At 37.8% G+C, this 24,339-nt stretch overlaps 1 protein-coding gene across 3 annotated transcripts in view; it reads right to left on the bottom strand.

Annotated features, from left to right (window-relative positions):
* Nucleotides 1-22,885, bottom strand: part of DAB2IP (DAB2 interacting protein) — a 211,106-nt gene extending 188,221 nt beyond the window's left edge. The window contains exon 1 of one of the 3 annotated variants that reach the window (XM_076355589.1): nt 22,726-22,885. In XM_076355589.1, coding sequence (XP_076211704.1) covers nt 22,726-22,843 — 118 coding nt within the window. In that variant the 5' untranslated portion in view covers nt 22,844-22,885. Of the gene's footprint in view, nt 1-12,489; nt 12,836-22,604 lie in introns of those variants that run through there. The other 2 variants (XM_076355591.1, XM_076355595.1) reach the window with 2 other exon arrangements.
* Nucleotides 22,886-24,339: the final 1,454 nt, after the last annotated feature.

The raw sequence follows: 24,339 nt of genomic DNA, 5'->3' as shown, positions 1-24,339 counted from the left end.
CCTGGACTTCATGACAGGCCTGAGCACAAGACTGGGAGCCTTGAGACCGTGCCTGTATCTTTGACAAATAAGCTGTATGGCCATGGGCAACTCCATTAATCTTGCTGACCTTTAGTTACTGCTTTGTCTGCTAAGCGAATAACTCTTTTTCACTTTCTAGAGGGCCTTGCCAGCTGTGGATGAAAACAATTATGCAAAGAGGATGTTTTTTCTAATTGTCAGAGACAGTCTGAAAGGTGCTTTATCTACCTAGCAGTATTTTGCTGCAATACCTCACTATGTAAGAACATATTTGGTCTGCCGAGCTACTGTAAAGTCAGTTTTCCAGTTCTCTGAGGCAAAGTGCGACAGATAATGAAAGTAGGATTTAGAGCGTGGGTTGAACAATCTCATGTGAAAAGATTCCGATTGCAGAGGTAAAGTATTAGCTAAATTTTATAATCATGGAGTTAATTTTTTGCTAAGAAAAGCAAAGCCAAGATGAGGATTGGCTCCAAAGATTACACAGTGTGTGGTCTTCGCATTTGAAGAGCTCTGCACGGCACTCACTCATGTTACATAAATTACTTTAACAAAGTTAGATTCAGAATAATATTTATAAAGCTAAGATCCGCAGACCTTTTTGCAATCACCTGGGTACAATCACCTCATTCACAAGAACTAGCTATAAATTATGCTAATCAGTGAAACATTCAGAAGATGAAGAGGGATTTATTGTGTAATTTGAAATGGATTCCCTATGAAGAAAAAAATTGGGGAGATATAAAATTACAGAGTTTCAGTGAACATTCCTTTAAAATGTAACTTATCTGTTGTTGCGTGTCAGTAATATAAAGTTTAAAGCACTATGATCAGGAAATTTAAAACACATCATTTTTATTGTAGGACCCCTTTCACCTCTCCACAATGATTAAACATAATGCTGAAAGGCTTTGCTGTACACATGTCATCTTAAGCACCAGTCCTGACCACTCAAATGAAGCCTAAATGAAGTGGCCGTAATTTTGCTCTCAAGATGACAGCCCTATCTCTGAATCGGTCCCTCTGTCTATTACATTTTACCATTACTCTATCTTAAAAATAAACCTTCTTTTGTTTTTTGTTTTTTATAAAACAAAAAGTTAAACAACACAATGAGATACAGGTTTCACTTTATGTCCTTTGGGGGGTAATTGAAAAAAATATTTAGCTTTAGCCTACCTCTAATGCATATTTCTATCAGTGGCAAATTCCTGTGCATTATTCATGTAAGACAGTACCTGCGGAGCACTTGGTACTCCTAGGAAGCAACAGGTAGTAGAATTATAAAATATCATTATTTGTTAAGTTTGTGGTTCTTCCTATAACACTTGGTATGTAAAAGCAGAACATCTGACTAACTCTCATGAATTAAGATCTTGCACATCAGGTATGTTACCCTGTTTTATAGAGAGTTGACAGATGTTTAACTTTAGAAGCTGTATTTCCACCTGTCCAACAAAATGGGACCTTCTTTGACCACTGCTTGCACTACTCAGAGGGCACTCCAAAGTAGCCAAAAGAAGTTAGGAGAGCACAGCAAGGCAGGTAGCTGACTGTGAGGTGATTTCCCATATTTCAACTCAGGTTCTGTACTAAAGTATAAGGGAGGCACAAGAAAGGTAATATTCCACATGTTTTTAAACAAATCATAGGATTTGAAGGTGAAGTAGAGGAAATCCCATATTAGGTGCGACATCTGACAATTTTTATTTACGGATGGATGATGAGAAGTAAGGAGGAGTAAATGCCTTCTCTAAAGCCACAGAACGAAACACCATATAGACAGGATCAGGCTGTAGGACATAGACTACCCTGTTATCTGTGTGATTGCTTTTCGCCATCTGTCTTTGCATAGTCTTGCCTTTTCTAGAATCAAAGCAAAAGTATCACAGGCTTATATAAATGCTGACTGACTATTTTACAGAGTAGTGCTTCTCCACCTTTTTTGCCCAGGTTTCTCTTTAATCACGTCAGATTTTTTCACTCTTTCCTACAGTTCAGAGGGTGCTCTGCACTTTCTTTACTGTTCATAGCACTTCACCAGGTGTATACAGCAGGTATATAATAAAAAACTACTTGTAGGCTCTTCACTTGACTTCTTTGTTCAGATGATGTCAAGTTCAGATTCCATGAAATGAAAATCTTCCAAACAGAGGTTAAAACACTAAGTGTCCAGACTTTTGTATGATTCAAACATTTAGCAGCCCACCCCTGATACCTGTAACACAGCCCTAAGGGCTTTAAACCATTAAGGAATCTACTTGTGTGTCAATTCTTTCTGGTTTCCATGAGATTATTTGCACAGACATTACACAGTGATGGTACTTGGCACACAAAACTCCATTAACAGGAGTGATGGGCTGTCTAAAATTAACTACGTATTTGTTTTCTCTTCAGTTTCTATAGAACATGAGGAGTGATGCAGATGGTTGACAGCAGTGAGATTATAGTGATAGCTGTAAAATTTGATGACTGTTATCAAAAGCATGGTATGGCTTATGATAGCAAGTAGCAATTAAAAAAAAAAAACAAAAAAAGAAAAAAGATTTCCAAGCTCACCCTGGACAGGACAGTTTGCAAAACAATTTTGTCATCACACTTCACAGATTACCATTAGCAAAAGTAAGTTTCAAGCCAAACTTGATTTTAACATGAAGCACTGATGCCCACTTGCCATAAGAAATAAATATCTTAAAGGAATATATCTTAGGGCACTCCCTGTGCACTAGGGAGTAGTAATAGCAAGGGGGTTTAAAGCCAGTTTCATACTAAAGGATTTAATAAAATAAGAAGATCACTACTTCAAACCTTAACAGATACTGGTTATCTGAAGCAATTACAGGAATAAATCTGTGAATGAAATAAATGTGTTGTGTACTAGCCTGAATCAATGACAAAGGGAGATTTAAATTTGGGGGTGGAAATTTTACTGCTCAGGAAAGCAAGGCAGTGATCAACTGCACATATCTGAGACAAATGTGAAGCAACTTGCTCCAGTTATCTCTGGACTAACTTAGTCCAGATAGATCACTGTTTCTCCACGGCTAGAAAAATTTTATACTGCATATTGCTGTATTGAGGGAGACGCTTGACAAAGTAAGCTGAATTCACTAACTTTCTACCACTTTCAACCATAAGACTTTGTTCCACCTCTATAGATGAAATATTAATTCAACCTGTAAGAGAATGATATCCACAATCTTCTATCACAGACCTCCCTGTTCAAACTCTTCTCTTCTTTTGAGAATTACCTTTGTTCTTTATCAAGCTGGCAAAGCTCTCATATTCCTATTTCCCCCTCTCTCTTCTGAATTGCCATGACTGGAAGTCAGACTTTTCAAAGCTACAATGATTTATTGAAACCAGTTCTACTTAGTAAGAACTCTGGCAAGCAGAAGCTATACTAAATGCACCAGACAATTCACAGAAGATAAAACCTCTCAAGAAAATTTTCAAGCAGTAAAAGAAGAAACAACTAGTGAAGGGCTGACAGTTTTCAATGCTCCCTGAAACATGGGAAGATCAGAAACAGAAAAATTAGTACCTTTTATCGTAAGGTGCGCATCTATCCATTCACTAGCTGAAAATTAGGGATTAATGAATTAGAAATCATGACAGAGGTAAGCACTGTTCCTTGGCTAGCCCTCCAGAGAATATATCCAAAGCGTCTGTAAGAGATAGACACTTAACCCTTAAACATTATAGAGTTTTCAAAATATTCATATGTTACACCTACTGGGATACAAGTTTTTTACAGTAGGAGGAAGTTAATTATAATCCAAATGGAGAATATGTTTCTCTGTGTTGGTTTTTGATTTATATTTAATCTCTATCCTACACCAAAATATGTACGTATATAATTAGCTTAAAATATTTAAGAACATTTCTTGATGTAGGATCCATTTGCAAGGAACATGATACTGAGCACCAAGACTGAAGTGATTTACTGACAAAGCGTCAATATTTTCAAAAAACATTTATGGTGTAGAGAGTATGGAATTTGATAATTTACAAATTTCTATAACATTGGCAAGTTTACAACACATAAGGTCTTCACCCTGAAGTATGTCAAGTAAAATCATGTGCTGCACTTCCTCAAACATGACCAGACTTTGTACATAAACTCTTGCCTTTGAAGAAGCCAGAGCACATTATTAGCTGAGATAATTTCTTAATTTAGTTAAACAGCACTGTAATGTAAAAAATACTAGAGAAAATGCAAGCATAAATTGCTGACTCACCAAGGAACTTAATTTCTATGAATATTTACTTCATAAAGGACAGAACAATTCTGCTTCCCCATGTTAATGACCCCTCTCCTGGTCATCCTGGATAGTAAATTAAAGAGATTCAGACTCCTTTCTTGTAATTCTACATGAAATGGTGACACCTTTCCAGAGAGTTGATAGGACACTGGTTCCCTTCATCAGAGAAAGAATGTTCCAGGTTTTAAGAAAATACAGATTAGTGCTGCATATAAAAACCCAGACTAACAATGGACTTTGTAGACATTGGCATGAGTTTGACCAGTTTTGTTTTTCTAGACAGTGCTGTGTTTAGCAGTTTAATCAGTGTCAAGGGTCAGTCAACACAGTAATTAATTCCCATCAAGATCATGACTTCTGTTATCAAAGAGGAGGTAAATGAAATGCATGCAAACCAAGGATTTCAGGACCTGTTATGACAAATGATTCAGTACCTACAATGTACACACACACGAAGAGGGAAGGGCTCAGGTCCAAGAGGTAAGATTAAAGTCAAATGTAAAACAAAAGTAAATCCATTGAACTTAACTGGCTTATTTCCCAAATATACAGTATATACATATAAGAATTTAATGACTTAAATCCTGCAATTTTACAACTACTTCTAAGCCGGGTCACTTTACACAGCTCTTCCTGAACAACATACACAGAGTGCCTTTTTTAAAGTACTATCCAGGTCGATGGTTTATAGGGCAGTTATGCTCAAGACTGAATACTGAATAAAGCTCAGCACTCCTTTATTCCTCCTCCACTCTTTGCCTTTTGTATTTCGCACACAAGGAGGGAAGAGAACAAAACCCCAAAATCTAGCACAGAACAGCTGTACAATAGTTCTTCACAGAGGTGTAACTGCTGAGACAGGCATCAGCATTTATAGGTATGTGCAAGAGCGATTCTCGTCTGACTGCTCCTCAGTGGCAGTAAACCCAGCAATAGCAGAGGAAGGAGCTGCAATTGCACACCTTTTATAATGAGCTTTGGGTGATCCTGATGTCCATGCAACCCAGAGGAGTGGTATTCACAGAGACAGTTTTGATCATTAGTGTTCTATGAGTTTACTTATCCTTTTTGTTATACTTGAGGTTAACATCTTGGAGCAGTTACTGGGCAGATGGAACCGCAATGAAATAAAGAACACAGAGGCCTTGATTCTCCTCCCGCTTGCACTACCACAAAATCAGTTCTACCCCCCTGCACATAAAAGCAGGGTGTGAGTGAGAGCAAATGCAGTGAGAGCTGGACAGGAATCTGATCAGCTGTCCACAAAATGCTGGGGGGGGAGCTTAAAAAAATTCTCCATTTTGCTTTTAGATGCACCAAATGCCTGAGATCAAGAAGTCAGACAGCAATCTCATAAGAAACCAAGATGAGCTTATCCACAACCTTAGGACATATTTATATATGGAAAATTTTGAGGCAGTATAAGAGAAATCACGGCCTTCTTTATCCATGCCAATGTACCAATAGTTATTAAAAAAAGCACCAAAGCAAAATGACATCTTTTCAAAAGGGGATGCCTTGGATTTACAGCTAGTGTCCATACTTTTGCAGGAATGTCTTGGCTTCTTGGTTTCATGCCTATTTAGGATGCAAAGCTGTTAAGGTGCCTATTCACAGATATTTTGCAGCCACAGGTGTTTGCCTGTGGAAATCCCACATATAAACAAGAAACCTGAGACAAATACAATCTTAACATAATGGAATTAAGTTTGACTTGAATTAAAAGCTACCTTTGAAAGCCAGAACAATAGTGACTAGGACAGTGGCATCAGAAGAACAGCTCTACAGACAGGACTAAGTGGCAAAAAAAAAAAAAGCTCAATAGCTTTCAATCATTTGTGCTATTGTGGCATAGGAGGGGCAAGGGTTAATGATGACAAAGTAGACCAGGATGAGGTACCAGAAAAGCCTGGAAAGATGAAGACAGACAAGAGAAAGGTGGCAGGCACCTAGATATCAAAACTTCTAGGTCTTAGTGTCTGACAAAAACCTTTTTGACCTTCTTGACCAAAAATACTAAAATATATTATTGAAGAACAGAACTTCTCTCTACTGTCAGTTCTCTTCCCATCCCTAACATACATAAATGGAAAACACAAAATGAGACAATCTGTCCGATTCTTTCTTGGACTGTTATGGTATTGACAGAATGCTGGATGAAGCTCAAAACAAGTTTATTTTTCCTACCCTAAATTTAATTTAGACTTGAAATATGATGGGAGGTCTTTCCTGTTAATTTAATTTTAAATGTCTTTAAAAAAATGCATGACCTATTTGGACATGAGGAAAAATTTCTTAACTGAAAGAGTGGTTAAACATGGGAACAGGCTGCCCAGGGAAGTGGTTGAGTCACCATCCCTGGAAGTATTTAAAAGACGTGTAGATGAGGCGCTTAGGGACATGGTTTAGTGGGCATGGCGGTGTTGGGTCAACGATTGGACCCGATGATCTTAGAGGTCTTTTCCAACCTTAATGATTCTATGATTCTGTGACTGGTGACATTTACAAAGTAAGGAAAAATTTGTTGTCACAAAGCTTTAACAGATTTGTGCTAGATATTCCCTTAATATGTCTTGAACACTGGTAGCTCTTTCAAAGCCAGGTAGTTGGTTAGCCTTGCCGCTTGAAAACGTGAAGGGGTTTGCTCTTAACACTGCAGATGTTCACCTTTTTAGCATGACAGTGTGACAAACAGGCCAACAAGCTGTTAACCTGTTCTTTGTTCCTGAATCTTTTCATTCCACCCATAAAAAGGCCTTTTTCACTGCCCTGAAAATCTGGCTGTTGGAACATCCTCTTACTCCACATTTCCACAGCTCCAATGTTATTCAGCACTCTCGGGAGGAAAGTTAGTGTCATCTTCTGATACCGGCAGTTCTTCTTCTGAGTGGGGGTAGGGGGTGGTGGGCTTTGCTTTTAGATATAAAGCCATGTAGATAAACTTATAATAAAATTGAGGAAACCATACGTACTAAGATATGGATCTTTCTGTAAGAATTTCTTTTTTAAGAGTAGACTTGTTCTCTCTTACTCCCCCCTGAATTCACCCACACAAACGGTATTAAAAGCACAAGCTTGCATATATTATCAATGTTCTCCATTTCTTTTTAATCCTATTAATAATTATCACCATTTCTCCAATTAATACTATCAGGAAATTCTTCTGTGAAAATCTATAAACTACAGACATACCCAGCAGCCATTTCATGTACTACAGTTTGAAAAACATACTGTCCTAATCTAAACCACATCCTCTTTTTTCAGTGAAAGGTATTACGCACATTTAAAACATTGCCCTTTTCAAACACTTCTCTTTCTAAAGACACCTATTTTCAAACCTTGACTTTATTCCAGAGATTCAGTTCTTCTACACTGTCCATAAACTATTTAATCTTAGTTCTATTAGACATGTGACTGCAGAATGAAGTTAAGTACAAGACTCATTTCAACTGACAATATTCTTTGCCTTCAGTTCTGTGCTACTTAATTAAAAATTACAATCTCAAAACAAGGGAGGTTCTTGTCCTGCCTTGAAGCTGCTGAGGTCAGGATCAGAAGCTAAGGATGCTGTATGGGACTTCAGCAAGAAAGACCAGAAATAATACATTTTGGAATATTATGGTAGGCAGTCCCTTTTAGATTTCCTTATTATTTGGTATATAGGTATATATGTCTAATGTAGTGTATATTATACACATAATATCTACAAATATTTATTATTTGAAATATTAAGGAATCTCATCCTTAAACAAGACCTTTAAAAAGTAACAGTTTTATATTCTAAAGTGCACTTTAAGTTTAACCTACAGCCTTTGCTGAAGTATCCATGGCTCTTCCAGCTTCACCCTCAGCCTGCTGAAGGCATATGACACCAAGTTATCACAGCAGTTTGCCAAGTGACAGTCCTCAGTAATGAGAACCCCAGAAAAAAGGGCCCTGAAGCCGAAACTAATCCTTATAAAGGAGGTGTAAATCTTCAGTTCATGGCTGAGAGGATCACTAATGTAGTTTTGTGGTTATTCTTCTATAGTTACTTTTGGCACAACACCCACACAGCGTTTAGAGTTTAGATAGCAGCCTTCCACTTCTCACAATGCCAACCACAGAAACGTCAGACAGGCAAGTACAGAAGGCCAGCAGGTAGCACAGTAGAAGTTTTGGAATTAATTCTCAGCCTACAGTACAATGCAATGTATACCTTTGCAAATTACCAAGAAAAACATCCAAAACCACTCAAGTTTTGACCAAGTTTGATTTAAATGTAGCAGTTAACTATTTTAAAGCATTAACTCTAAGGAATTAAATGCTAAACTAATAAATTCAAAGAAATATCACCATTGTCTGATATTCTTTTAGCAGTACAAAACATGGGGGTTTTTTGTTCCTGGTAGTAGGAATAGCATTGCTTTAGACACTATAAAAGTCAAAAAGTAAGACATTGTAAAGAAATACTATCTAAAAAGACAAGTTTGGAGGAAAAAGACATAGAAAGATGAAATTAGCTGAATTTTCTTTGGGAAATAATTTATTCTGTAGAAAATCTGATTTTGATCATTCAAAAGCCCTTCACATAATTGCCATACAGCTCTGGCTACATTTTTTCAAGACTAAATTCCCAAGACTGAAGGAAAGAGAAGCTGTTCATTTTCAGTCCCTGTTCCAGTCACTACATATTGTTCCCAGCAGAAGAGGTTAGGGATCCTGGGTCAGGGGAACTAAAGACAGTCCACCCCAGAGCAAGGTAGTTGGCACAGTCTCCTGTGAGAAAAGAGCAGATATGGGCTTAAATACCTTGAGAGAAAGAAGGACTTTCAAAAATTCCATGAGGAAATTAAAAATCAAACCTACTTTTGCTGATTTTCACTTCCACAGCTGCTCTGCAAAAATGGTTTCACATAGTCTGAAACAGAAACCAGGAATTCTCTGGTCTACTGTGCTTGCCACTAGACTGTCCCAGTTTCTCTGAAGTCCTTCTCTCTCCATTAATGCTTCTCTTCTGTTTAAAACACCGGCTTCTGTGCTTCATCTGACTAAATGGAGGTAAGATAGCCATTTTTTATCTTGATTTTGTTGCCTTATCTTGATTTTTTTAAATTTTGATAGTCTACTGGCAAGCACCAGAAGCAATGACATCATAGCAGGAGGCGGCATCTATTCAGAGGAGCTCAGAGCCAGCAAAAATACTCCCAAGAACATAAAATTAGTTCCTATTACATTTTACTCCTTGGCAAAGGAATATTAGATTATATAAAAGGCAATAGAAATAGCTAGCACAGATACATGCAAAGTACTTTAAAGTTAATGGTAGTGCCTCATCACTCTGGCTCATGTCTGCAAACTGGAAACCTATATTCTAGGTAGGTCAGATTTGTCTTAAGCTGAAGTTCACTAAAAATGTACTGATTTAGAGTCCAGGCACCAAGTATGGCAGAGGGAGCCACATTCTTTGTGAATTAAGTGAGACTGAACTGCCAGAGAAAGTCTGGCAACTAAGTCCGGCAAGAGAGTTGTGGTGGAGGAGAAGAGAAAAGAAATCTATGTGGATTCCTGAAATTAAACTGGAAATGCACAATAGTGTTGTTGCATTGTCAGAGTTGCTACTTGAGCAAGAAAGTACTCTTTCCTATAGTGAAAATGACAATTCTTCGTCTTCAAGGAAACAAATACTCTGGTCTGCTGAAAAAAACCAGCACTGAGATTTTCCAAATTCATATAGACATGTCAGGTGGATAATGCTCTCCACAGCAAAATGACAAACGTCCTCCAGCAAGTTTTTTTTTTTTTGAGGGGGCAGGGAGGGAAGAAGATGAGCAAAGAAAGGGAAATGGGCAAGGAGGAAGACTGTGGAGCAAGAGGAATGGCTAAAGAGCTAACTAGGAACACAGAAGATCCAATGCAACTACAATACAATGATAAAAGCTTCGTGTGCGTGACCCTGGGCAAGCCACTTTTAATTCAGCTCCTCTTTATAAGAACAGGGTAATAGCGACATATTTAAGATGACATGAAGATAATCTGGATTAGAGAGTGAAAAACATTTAAGCATTGCAGTATTGATGATCATACTAGCATATTAGCAACAGGCAGGCAAACGAAAAGTCCTTTGCAGCTACACAGGATCACATTAAAAGGAAATATTAACCAGTACTAAGCTGTGGAGAGCTTTGTTGAGGGATCTAGCAGTAACCCTCTATAGAAGGGTTGCGTGTTAAGTCCCTGAACAATAAACTCTACCCATGCAAAAACATATATCACAGTTAGACCACTGAACCAAGTAACTACTGTGTTTGATGAAGGGGAAGTATAAAAAGCTTGTCCACTCCGAGGAAAAAATAAACACACTTTTATGATCAGCTGGTGTTTGATTTGAGTGTGCATATGTACATACCACTGAATTAAAAAGTTCTGATTCCACTGTCCCATATACTATCAGTTATTGCTGATACTCAGTCACTACTGCCAATGGCTAAAAAACCTTCTGCTATGTCTGGAATGGAAGTGATCTTCACCTCTGGAGTTCAAAGGTCAGAATTTTATTCCTCATGCTACTTCATTATAATCATGATGTCTGACCCAATGACAGATTAAAAAAGGGCACCTGGGAAATCTACGAGTGACACTATGATTCCACCAAAAAAGACCCAAGGGAGCATTTATTATTATTCTTATTAGCAGCAATGAATGAGAAACAGTTTTTCTATCCCCAGAAATGTGATGATTACTGGAAAACCCCATTTGTACTGGTACATGCATGACCTTTCAAGGTTTTTTAACATACATAAAATGAGAGACACACACTTGGCTTGCACCAGGCACAATGAGACCTTAATCCATATATCCTACATTCTAAGCAAGTACAGTGACCGCCAGCCAATGGACTGTACTGGTGTTGCACCTCTGTGTGATTCAGGCATTCCTTCTTTGGCTTGCAACAATTTTCCTGATTCAGGCTTCAGCAAAGTAAGTTTTTTTCTCATTTAAAGAGTCGCTTTTGATGATCTGGCATTTTGCCATAAAAATGACTAAGTGAAAAGATGTCTAATTGTTAATCTTTTTTTTTTTAGTGAAACTGCAGACAGCAGCAGCTCTTTTCTGTATTATAAGAACATTAGCTCAAAAGGGCTGAGTGTAAGAAAGCATACTAGATGCAAGATCTTCTCTTGTTTATTTAAAATTGATTCAATATGAAAAGTTTAGGTTAGATCAAGTATCAGTTACATAAATCCACTGCTCCCTTATTTACAGGTACTAAACATTTCTCTTCGAATACATATAAGTACATGCAACTTACACACTTACTATACAGTTACAATTAACAAACCAACACAAAAGAGAAAGCTAAAAAACAGGCGTTTGTCAGAAACAAATTACAGTGAAGCCTTCAGCAACCAAAGTCTTAGAAATACGCTTTGCAGATTTCTCCTTGGAACAGCAACAGTAAATTGAATAATCTGACTCACTGGAAGGAAGGCTAAGATTTTGTAAAACATCAGTATTTCATGTCCTCCTTTAGCTAACTTTGCCTCATGTAGATAGAAGTGTCTGATTGAAATGTTAGCTTCAGAAAAAAAAATTATAACCACATTTTAAAACAGTAACATCAAAAAGTTAAGTATGTGCTAACAGTAATGGGAGAGAGTGGTGGCCATCAATCGTGTTGGTGTCAGGCCTGTTGTTTTGAGGTTAAAGGAATGGCTACAGTTTTCTCTCTAGTGACTGAGTCTACACCAGCAGGTCATTAGTGAGCAGGATTTAATGGGCTCACAAACTACATCTTGTCTTCTTGAAGTGGAATGCACCATTTGACTGCAAATCCGGACTGCTGAAAAATAGCTGTGTTTCGTCTGAGATAACAGTCTGAAAAAGAGATTCCATAATCAGGAAAACAAGAGTTGAGAGAGTTCTCTTCATAAAGATGCAAACCGAAAAATATGTGCTGTCTTGAATTACAATTACACTTACACTGCAGAAAGTTTGTATTAAGACCTATTGTAAAACAATCTCTATACAAAAGACTAAAAGACAATCATTGTTCCAACTCTGCTCATTTCTTCAGGCTCATTAAAGAAATTCTGAGACAAAACACAGTCTTTGATCTCAGGCATTGCTACAAGGCAACTGTACATTTTCATTCCTAACAAAACAAAACCTCTATGCAAGTAAAAAGTCAGTCCCTGAAATTCAGAAGTCCTTAACTGCTTACCTTTTTACGAGCAGGTCAAATTTTTGGAAGTAGTTTCTCAAAGCAACTCAGACATTCCATGTTAACTGTTGTGCTGCAATAAACAGCTGCAAAAGTTGCTGATTTATTTCCCCATTTGGTGTGCATGCTGAACCCCAGAAAAAATCCCATGCAGGAAAAAAAATAAAGGAAAAACAACCCCAAAACCCAGAGGAGAAGCACCTCAGCCCTTGAGCAAAGCACAAAAAAGTTTAACAGGGAAATAGAAAGGAAATCCAGCGACAACTAAAAATTTGGATAAGAAACAGGAAAAGCAAGCTTGCTCCCCTTGCCTGTAGTCCTGGCTAAAGGTGCCTCTCCAAGCAAAATTCACTGAGACTCCCAGCTCCTCGGAGCAGATGGTATTCACACATTATTCCCGAACAGCAGCATTCCCTAGTCCAATCAGGAGGCAGCACTCAAAAGCCAAGCGCTTCCCAGACTCTCTTACAGTTTTCAATAGCTATAGCACAAGATGAATGACTCAGAAAATGAATAAGCAGGGAAAATAAAACACGCCTCTCTCCTAGTCAGAGGCATAGGCAGTCAGTTCAGCAACCCTGAGTGTATTACACATGGGTTTCAAGTTGAATGCACCTGCTTTTCTTCCCTAAATCCTAAATGCTGATTACATTTTACATATCTCTAATTTGTGTGATCAACTTCATCTTGGGTTAGAAGTCACAATAAGAATTAAATCTCTGCTTTTTTCCCTTCAGTCTTAAAAACAACAAACATTTGTAAGAGTCAAAAAAAGGATGAACTGTATGTGTGCTCTTCCAGACAAAAAACTTCAGATAACTCAGTGAAACTCCTCATGCCATCTCTTGCTGAATACATACATAAATATTTCTAAGATTAAGGCCTAACTTTACAGATCCTGTTGCAAATGATATGAAAAGAAGAAAGGTTAATTTCAAAACTGTCTCTCCTAAACAGATTAATACGTCCTCTGGTTTTGTCTAAAGTTCACCAGGAAACTTTAAATTACAATAAACCAAATACATCTAAGCAGCAAATGAATTAACAATGACTACCAACTTTCAGGTGAAGTACAACCATTACCCAAAAGCTGGCCAAACAGAACCAGTAAACTACTTCCAACTGCTTTGCTTAGCTTATAGACCATTGCAACCGTCTCATCCAGAGAGCACTTTTAAATACAACTCTCAACTCGATGCCTGGCTTTTTCTGACAGCTGCAACTGAGTAGTGAATGATGATCTGCTAAACAAAGCAAGTTACTCATGGAAACAGAGTTGCACAGCACCAGCAGGTTTCTCCCTGGAATACAGTAGTGCACTGGTGAGCTTTCCAAAACATACTGAAATTCTCTTTAGTTTTATAACAGAAGAGACTGCAAGGAGGCAACACTGTGTTTAATGTTCCTATATCAGCTCTCACTGCAGTCTACATACAATGTTTTTATTGCTGCCACTCAGAAATTAACTCTGGGTTAGCTGAAAACACACTGCAGTCAGACAAGTGGAATCAGTTAAATCAGTAAAACTATTCAGGGTGAGAAGCATTCTCCCAGGTCCCCCTGGACATTTTCAGATCTTTGTCTGTGGCTGTAAATTGATCCTTTGCATTCCTGTCTGACACATGAACTGTGAAAAACTCTTCAGGGATAGTCTCTCTCTGCCATGAGTAATGCTCTAACAGCATTTCTGCAAAATAGAAGACCAGTTGCAGAGACAATAAAATACCATGAACTTTGGTCTAACTTTTACTATTATTATTTTAAGTCTTTTTTTTTTTCTTCATTCTGGAACAAATCTCTGTTAGCATCTTACTTTCCTACTTTCAAAACACCAAGCATCAGGATTTCTCCAGCTTGGATTAATGGCAGGACCTACATTCAGAGGCATCGATTTGCTACATAAGCCATGCCATGCCCACCCAATGGTTAAGCAAACCAACCCACACATACAGCTACAGGACAAAGAACAATGGCTTGTGTTATTACATCTGCCACAGCTGCCTACCAACTTCCCAACTACATCTAGAGAAGTATTTAAAGGTGTAAAACAAAACTAGAAGCATATCTAGATCCAGTAAGAAAACAAACATTTCTTGAAACTTCATTTTGGCAGACATTTTCTGATCACTCCATTAAGCTCTATAGCAGCCAAAATCATTGACTACTGACTATCAAGGCGTCTGGTAGGCCTCCAAGCCCATATCAGCAGTAGCAATGCTTTGCAATTAAATCTTTTACATGTGCTAGTTCCTTGGAGATGCTCAGAGAGGAAGCACATCTAAATGTAAACATTATTACTGTAATGCTCTAACTGACATGATAAACACATGTATGGACTGAGAAACCTCCCGGGCAAACATCCTGATCAGACATAATAAAGAATATTACAGTGAAGTGGCTAAAGGTAAGCAGCTATTTATTCTTTATATCCCTCGTGTACAGTACATTTGTTAGACGTGGATGTAAAGCATCAGCAGTTGTCAATCTTTCTGGGCAGCACCAGAAGAGGAGGCTGCTGTCCAACATCTTAGCAGTTACGTGTATGTGATCACAATAACCCTTGATTAAAGGTCTCAGAAAAACCAACTTGACAGACCCTTTGTCAAAATGTGGGTCTCAGCTCTCAATAAGGACTGACAATTTCTTCTGTGGCTTCTCCAGTTTCTGTTATCTACTACCAGAACCTTACGAATTTAAAAGCTTCTGACCTATAAATACCTTGATACATCAGATGTATGCTTTTAATTCCTCGTCATCTCTATTCCCATGAAATCCCTTGTCCCCTATTTTCCAAATGAGACACATGAACAAAATATTAAAAACCTCGTCTTCACTATCCCTGCAACATCACTCTGAGGCATTTTCCTATGTAGCATCCTCACACAGCTGATACACCTCACTAATATTAACAACTACTTTTAGATACCAGGTCCTGACTGAACAGATTTCAGTAATCACAGGTGAAGGATTAACAGAGTACACTATTCCATTGCATTTAATTATACTGAATTCACCTCTCCAATAGTAGGCTGTTGCTGTAGAAAGTCCTGAAAGAGACTTGTAGCGGTGCTGTATTTTAAGATAGAACTGGGAGGTTTCCCCACAGTGTTGTGCTTTGAAGTTGCTCTCTTTTAGAAGCAAAATAAAAGAGGCCTTGAACATGCTTGACTATGAAAGGACCCTTTTCTTTATTACCAAAGAATGAAGACACTACTTTGACTGTTTCCAGTACCTCCACGTATGGATGATTACATTCTATTCATCTAATGTTCCTTCACGATTTCCTATAGATGGTTCTCCCTTACTGCATGCTCATAATCTGGTGGGGTGCTTGTTTATTGATTTGCTCTGCCCTCTTCTACAGATTTCAGTAGGGAGAGAAAAGAAGAGACTGCATGCAATGGTTGTCCGTAATTCAGTTACAAAGTTGGAAATTATAGAATGCATTCTACAAATCATTATATAGTAATCTTCTTAATCCTTGGTCTCCTATTCCCCTGGAGCTTTCTGCCTTTTTGATACTGTTGGACACTTTATTAAAGCTATATTGGATCTTTCCATTTCGCCGTTTAGTGTAAATTATAATCAAGTTACCAGATAGTGCTTGTATCTATTTTTAAATCTTTCTTTGTTGCCAAAAAGTTTTGGTGACAATAGAGAATCCCAGTTACACCTGCCCACCTACTTTAAACTCTGTGACGTTTGCTCTACTTGCCACATGGTCACTGACAGTTCAGGCAGATTATTTATGATCCTTTTCGAACAACGATCACTACACATACCTGGATCATTTCTTTGGAGTGAGTCCAATACTGATCATATAACTTGTAGGAACCTCAGAAAATAATGTGGAACAGTGACCTAATGTTACTTGCGGGGCAAATCTGTCACTATTTCAGATGTTCGCCAATAAATAATGCCCTCAGGTAGGACATTTTATTTGATTTTGTCACCAGTATTTCTTATGTGCAGATATCCCACTTCGGTTTTGCCCACCAAGATTTAGAACTTTTTTCCCAGAAAAAATTATTAGCTGCTTCAGACTTACCTTTCAGTACAACACATCTTTCCTATGAATTATAGTTAGTACCTGAATACAGTGTAGCTAAAATGAAGAAAACTACAGCAAAATATAAAGAAAAAGGTTGCCACCCAAAATACACCTACCACTTTTATGCACAATTCATCAGGAATTCAGTCTGCATTTATCTTCTCTAGGTATTACACCGCCATTTGTCTTTTTCTTTTCGATTTTTCCTACCATAAAGCACATGTTTCTTTACCTCTCTTTTGTCAGAAGCCATAAGGCAGACATGGTGTAAGAACTGTAACGAAGAAAAGAATGAAGCATAACTGTCTCGACACTATAGTCCTCTGCTAGCTCAGCCTTGAAAACTGAAATTCACTAAGAAAAAGTATGATTTTTTAAAACTTCTCAAAAGAGAGACCTCGCTTTTCTAATGGAATATCATGAAATAACACACTTTGTTAAATAATCTGGTTACTCACAGATGTCTAGGATAAATACATCTAGTAATAATATACACCTTGCTTCTTTAATGTATTTAAGCAAAGAGTTCTTTGCAAACAATATAAATGTTGGCTGAGGTAAGCAGAGAAAGAACAAATAATTTTTTAAGCATCTATGCCACAGGCCACAGTACAGCACTATTTAATAACCTAATGATACTTTAATATGTTTAATTGCCAACCTACTCATTATCATTTTTCTTCAGTCCTGTAGACAATAATGGGAAATTAACTTTTAAAAACTGCTACCACCAAAACTCATTACTTTCCAACATTCAGTCTGTATAGAAACCAAGTTTTCAGCCTTAATAGGGCAGGACAGTACCATGGATAAAAAAATGCCAAAGTTCACCTCTGTTTTTGTACCGTTTTTGCAAGATAGCTGCTCCCAGACAAAATTCCTCCTTTTCTTTCACATAAGGAAAAGGATCAGTGCTCTGCCTTTCCAAGATCAGAGCAAGCTGTCTGCAATTTGTGCAAGCCTACGAAAAAAAAAAGCCAATACACAGTGACCCATGCCCGTTAGAAAGACTGCAAAAATGAACTAATTTTAATGTTGCACAAAAATGTATAGTGTGCCATATTAAGATTGTATTATAATTATTTTCTACTGGTTCTCTGTATTACTCCATATCTTCTTCAGACCTCATACTCTCTCTACATTTCATGTGTTTATGACTGACAACTGTATCAACCTAATTTGACTATTTAAAAGATAATAAAAACTAAAAAAAGTTTACTATGAATTTATTCTGTATAAACTTCAAGCAAGCTAGTCTTTTCTTCTATACTCTCCTCCTGTTTCCGTGTCTCTCATACTTTTGCAGTACACCACATCTAAATCAAACCTTGCTTACCAGTCTAATCACACAGCATCTTTATTTTCTCTCTTTAATTTCTCAGATACAAATGTTCAGTAATATTAACTTTGCTTCCTCAGATAGCATGCCAGAATGGCAACACCTATAAGAAATACTTAACATTTAATTTCCAGGCAACGTACAATATTAAACCACAAAACATACCTCTATTAAAACAGATTCCTGACCAAATTTCCACACACTTGGGGGATTCCGATCCGGGGAAGATTTGTTCCAGAATAAGTTAACTTAATTACAATGGTAAAAGGTAAATAACTTACTCTTATAAATACTCAGCTGTTGGTAGATGAGGGGGAGTTTACTTTTCAAAACATAACTGCATGGCATCTTCAGTACTACTTCTATTTAGAAGGCAGGGGCTTCAGAGTACTGCACTAAAAATTAGTGTTGTCATTCTGTTTTCCTTCTTTTTCTCATTACCAGATGCCTAAAATGCAGTTCTGAAGAAGAAATGCCAAATCAGCTCCCATATTATCTGCTTCTGCCTCACTGTTCTGCAACAGAATTTCCTCTTGCACAGGGAATTCCTGGTTCACAGCCTTTTCTGTGGAACTTTCAAAAAGACACTTCAAAAGATTTTGCTATTTTTCATCTTATTTTAGTCTAATCTTTCTTCGCTCTGAGATCATCATATTATCTTTAAAAGAAGATAATGTAAGGTTAAGAATACATATATATTGTCCACACAGTGAAAGTAAATGTCAAGTCCAGAAAACTAAAGAGCCTAGAGTGCTGATGAGCTTTTGGCTCTGTCTGTTGAGATACCGGATGAGGTGCCCCAAACTACATCATCTGCCACATTGAGCTCAGTAGCAATGTTCATGGCCTTTTCCTGTTCTAAGGCAGCTCTACCCTATCTCTCTGAATAAAGCACCTCGGTCTTCACCTGCAGCAGCCATAATTTGTTGGTCTTGGGTTCCCGCACAACTCTGCTAACAAACTTTGTATCTAATCTACAAAAAATTCTGTTTTCCCAGTCCTTACTTCTGTTTTCCTCTCTACCAAGTGCAATTTTTAATGCACATCAAGGTGTCACTGAGGCTAGGATTTCATTACTGCCCTAGAACATTGCTTGAAGAATCTAAATTACCAACAGCAGACAAAGTTCAAGCATGGCTGTCATCCATGTAATTCACCTGGTTGAATGTGTATGTCAGAGACTGAATAAAATATGCCAGAATTATTGTATTATTAAAGCGCAATGGTTTAATTTAATTACTTTGCGGTACAAAATCTGCATCTGTGATTCACACTTACTGTGTAGGGAATATTATTCCACTAAAACCAGTAGCTGAGATTTGGTCTACAAGGTTGTTCAAAAGGTCCACTAAAAATACTGTGCCCTTAAAAGATTAACAACTAATTCACAAAGAAATATTGTCAGGACACACAAAAGAATAAACTCTGAGGCGGCACCAGTGTTCACTATAGCTATATAAACTGTGATCTAAGCAATTAGAAGACACAATGAATGCACAATTCATAGGTATTTTGTACTCAAGAGTTTGTACACGAATACAACATCTTATAAATCTTCACCGGCTTGCAAAAAGCTCCTGAGTTGTCTTTTATTCTTGTAGCTGCAAGTGGCTATAGTACAAAAGAGAAATCTGTAGCCCTGATATGTCATCCCTCTGAAATGGGTAATTTAGGGTTATGGTTTCAGAATCAGCACATTCTTCAGCACTTTTCTTCCAAGAAAATTTTTTTGTGAAAAGAATCAAGTAAAACCATGCCAGTACATTAAAACGAACACATCAAAAAGTCAGAACAGTGAGCCATCATAAAATGACAATAATCTTTCTTTATATTCCTGCATTTCAGAGAATGGAAAGAAAATATCGGGGGGGGGAGGAGAAAGGGTGTGCTTTAATGATTTTTAAAATCCTTACAAGAACCTGTAGCTTTATGTGAGCCTTTATCCTAGGCACGCATGGGGAAAAGTTACAGAATTTCCATCTCCTTTCACAAACGTCAAAATGGATAGCAACCTCTCAAGCTTGTGTTCAAAGTAGTGCAAGCACTACAGCTCAATGAAGAATCATAGAGAAAAATCCAATAACTATTTCACCCACAGGTTATGATTTTATTCCAGGGTCTATTACATCAAGGCAACTAACACAGCTTAAATCTCATTTCAGGCCCCCAAATAAATGAGTGGTCCTTCTCTGTTCCAGTTACAAGCAATAATAAATCTATGAGGTATCTCCATGAAAAGCTGGCAACCTAACTTGATTAGGAAAAAAAACTGTGCTGAGAAATGAGACACACAGCTTCTCAGTCTTGAATATTCCACTAACGTCCTTCTAGCTGATTTCATACATCTCTGTAAGCAAATGAAATGGCTGCAGGAGGCAAAAAGAGCGACTCTAAAGTATATTATTGCCATATATTCTTCAGAACAGCTTTTACTATCATTAATGATCTATTGATTGGGCTGGCAGTAAGCAACTAAGAATGAACTGACGCTGAATTTTAAGGTAGATGGTTAACCAATATGGACTATCAGGTATATAAAAAATTAAATAACAGTTTTCATTCTGCTAACAGAAAAAGGAATTTGATTTGACATTCTTGAAGGTAAAAAGGTACTTCTACAGTAAGCACAGAAGTTTCAAGTTATGGTCACTTCCCAAGGCATTAATATTTGTCACATGAGCAATACGGTAGGATAAACACAATAGTTATCAGTGTGTTCATAGCAGTTCACTAGCTGTTTAATAATAAAAGGGGCAAAGGGGCTGCTTCAAGAATGACAGCTACAAGAAAACATTCTCAAAGGGGAAAATCTTTCTTAACAGCACTCTGCTGGCGTATTTTTGAGAACTTTCTATTTACTGAATTCATGCAAAATAATGCATTGTGTATCATAATAATAGATTAATCCCTCAGTCCTGCATATTGCTCTTGCAGCTCTAGCAGCATAACACTTAAGCAATTGACCTTCTGATCAAGAAATGCTTCAACCCATTTGTTTTACAATGGGATAGTTTAAATCAAAGTAATTAAAAAAACTCAAAAAAAGAAAATGGGGGTTTACATAATTAGGAGGCGAACCAGTGAAGGTTCTTCTAGGATACTTGGTACCATGAGTGCTTACTTATCTCTCATTTCCCAGTTTATGAACATTTCCAGTGTCTGCCTACTTATTCAAATATTTTGTAGGAAAACAATTTTCTACGCAATGTGACAGAATATACTTTACATGTCTGTAAGGAGAAGAATGAGAAACCTGTGTACCTTAAAATATGCATTCTAAATTTAGTAAGCCATTTTAACATATTTGAGAAACCAAAGTTAAACTTGTATTTCCCACAGAATCAAGACACTGTCTCTGTGACTCCTAAAGTCCAGATTCTAATGTTGGGACAGGCAAGAATACTTGCTTATATGTTTGTTAACATCAGCCCAAACTATGTATGCGCTTCCCTGATAAGCCTAAAACTTCCTGCTGTAAAGAAGAAAATATTTAATTCTATGTCCTAGTGGTCTAAGAGTAGGTATAAGACATGAGAGGTAGATGCTGTTCTTCTGGAGAGAAATTAATATAACTACCTATGAAAGAGAATAGAAAAATGAAATAAAAAAGGTGATCCTCCCCTCTTAATCTTTCCATGTAAATATTATCATTTGAAACAACACTGAAATCTGTCCTTGATTATTTTATGCAATTCAACTTCAGCATGGCACAGAGCCCACAGTAAAGCAGTGCTGCCCACTTGTATCTGCCCAGTCAACTGTTCACATAGTTTAAACGTTACTTCATTCTCTTAACCACATTCCTTCCATACAGTTTTAGGTCTACTGTGATATTAACACTGCAGTTATGTCGTACTTGAGGCTCTAGGTTATCAGCAGAGAATATGCTGTGGGAAATACATAACTAGTTCTTGAACAATGTCTATGTAGGAAGTGGAATACTTTGCAGATTTCAAACTGTATCCAGAATAGTACCAAATACATATTAAAGAGGTGAGAATCAATTTATTCTAAAAATCACCATCTTAAATTGTTTTCATAAATGTAAACAATTTGTTATCCTCAATGCAGCCAATTCACCCTACTAACAGAGAAATAAGACTTGCAATAGCTGCAAACAACTTTTTACCCAAATTTATGCTTTTTTGTATGCCTTCCAATAGACTAGATACCAGAACATCAGCATGTGGAATGCTGTAAATCCGGGGAATAGCTGCAGTTTTAACCATGGACTTTAATTCCAGGGTGAATTTATGTGGTCCCTAGCTAAATATATCCTTCTAAGTAAATTACTCATGCAACTGCCTGTAGGAAAGCTTTCTGCAGATAAAGAAACTGTTTCCAAATGCTACGTTTGACAGCACATACGGCATAAAGTTACATTCTTTTCTCACTGGCAAAAAAGACCCCCAAACTGAATAATGTAGAATGCATAGGTTCCTCTTCTCTCTGCAAAGACTGTCCAGGAGATAGGTTAATTCTGCCCGACTACTGCTCCTTGCAATGCACTGTATGTATCAGCCTACTACAGGTTTATCTCCAAACCCTGTAAACAGAGTGATTTCTAAGATAACGTGAAGCATATTACCACATTCATTTCTACTTATCCATGCAGAAGACAGTAAAAACACATGCCTAACCCTGCGCCTTTAGTAGGATGTGGAACTCAGACACTCTTTCATTATCCTTTTTTTTCCTCTCTTTTCTATGTTTTCTACTTCTTACCATTGGCGTTGTCCTGGTCCAAAGGATTATCTGGTTCCATTACTTCAAATAAAAGCATCCAACATGCAGTTCTCCATGCAGCAGAGGCATAAAAACACAGCAGTTGCCTAAGCTGATTCACCTGATTTATGAATTAGTGCTGCATCCATAAGAGGCTGTGTTTCTTCTTTTGTATTACATCTGGCTCCTTTTCCAACTAGATGGCTGGGTATTACAGCATGCAGGCCTTTTTCCAGCATCCTCTTAATGCATTATATTTAAAGTAGCAGCAACCTTTTTCTCCCATCCCCCAGACTAAGTTACAGCAGTAACTAGGCTGAGCTGGCAGAGAGCAGAGCTCATTCAGAACAGGACCTGCAAGCGTTCTCCGATTCGTGTTGCTGCATAAAGAGAATGATTGATACAATAAAAAGTAAGTGGGGTTTGACACAGTACGGTATGCACTGCAGAAAATCGCACCAAAACCAGCAAAGGTCTTGAGGGTTTGGGGAATGCCTCGTTGAAGCCACCAGTATGCACCCCCTCACACACAAACACAAATTATGTCCTGTTCTCTCCTCCTCCTCCCCCCCGCTACAATCTTTTATAACCCTGGATCTCCTCCAGCAATAGTCTGTTCCTTTACTCAGTTTATAATAAACTCTGCCATTCCCTTGTGTCCCTAGGGCTGTCTTGGAAAGGAAAGAGGCTGTTTGCAGAATGAATAGACCAGCCGGTGCCTAACAGGGAGGCAACTCAATGACTCCGCACTGGGCAGTTGTAACTTGCTGCAGCAACAGCCGTCTGCTGGAGACCTTGTCCTACATTTACCTCCTTTGCCAAGCCAGGAGCTGCTGCTAAGTTGGCATTTTAAAAAGCCTTCCGCAAATGAGCTGGAGGGGCAAGCACCAGCTTTGCTAGACTCATATGGTAAATTATACCAGAATCTGCAACTGCAGACTGTCTCGACAGAGACAATATTAGCGGACAGTTAGATCATAGTATTAGAAGTCAGGTCACCTTCATTCTGCTGCTGGGTCTGCGACTAACTCCCCAAGACCTCACAAAATTCATAACTCTTCTTTGTGCCTCAATTTTCTATGATATTGACATTGAAATATGACTTATCTCACAGGAATATAGCTGAAACTTCCCAGCTTTACATGCTTTGAACTTCTTGGATAAATGATATGGTACAAGGACTGAGGAAGAAGACCCTATCACCTGGCTGAGGAATAAAAATTTTATTTTCTCTGAAGACATGTCCACAGAATAACAGAAAAAGGTATCAGTGTGCAACTATAAACCAAGACATGTCTCTGAAAGGTAAATTTATATTGCTGTTACAACAATCCTGAAACAATTCTCCAAATCCAGACTTTCAGGATCAATTTTACTTTGAACCTATACAATTCAAACTCTTTGTTTAATACTCCAGCTAAGGCATTAAAACATACCTTGTTTAAAAAGAATGCTTTTGTCTAAATCTAAGGCAAGGATCACTCTAAACATCTACAACAGATTTAGTGCATTTTGGGTTTGTCATGGCTGATGACACAGGATTCTGAGGCAGGCAGGGGTTTCTATTTTGGTGCTCCTGGGTAATGCTTGTGCCTTACTAGCTCACTCTTTACAGAGTCGTGTAACTAGTGCTTTAGAGCTGACTGTTCACACCTGGTGCTACAAGCTGTAGGCGGACAAATGAATGGCTGGCTGAAGGGAGAAAAACATGCAGTTCTGCGTGGAGAAATTAACC

This window comes from Aptenodytes patagonicus, chromosome 18 (genome assembly GCF_965638725.1).
Source record: "Aptenodytes patagonicus chromosome 18, bAptPat1.pri.cur, whole genome shotgun sequence".
Taxonomy (NCBI): Eukaryota; Metazoa; Chordata; class Aves; order Sphenisciformes; family Spheniscidae; genus Aptenodytes; species Aptenodytes patagonicus.
The sequence above is the reverse complement of the archived record's forward strand: the minus strand, read 5'-3'. Positions and strand labels throughout refer to the sequence as shown.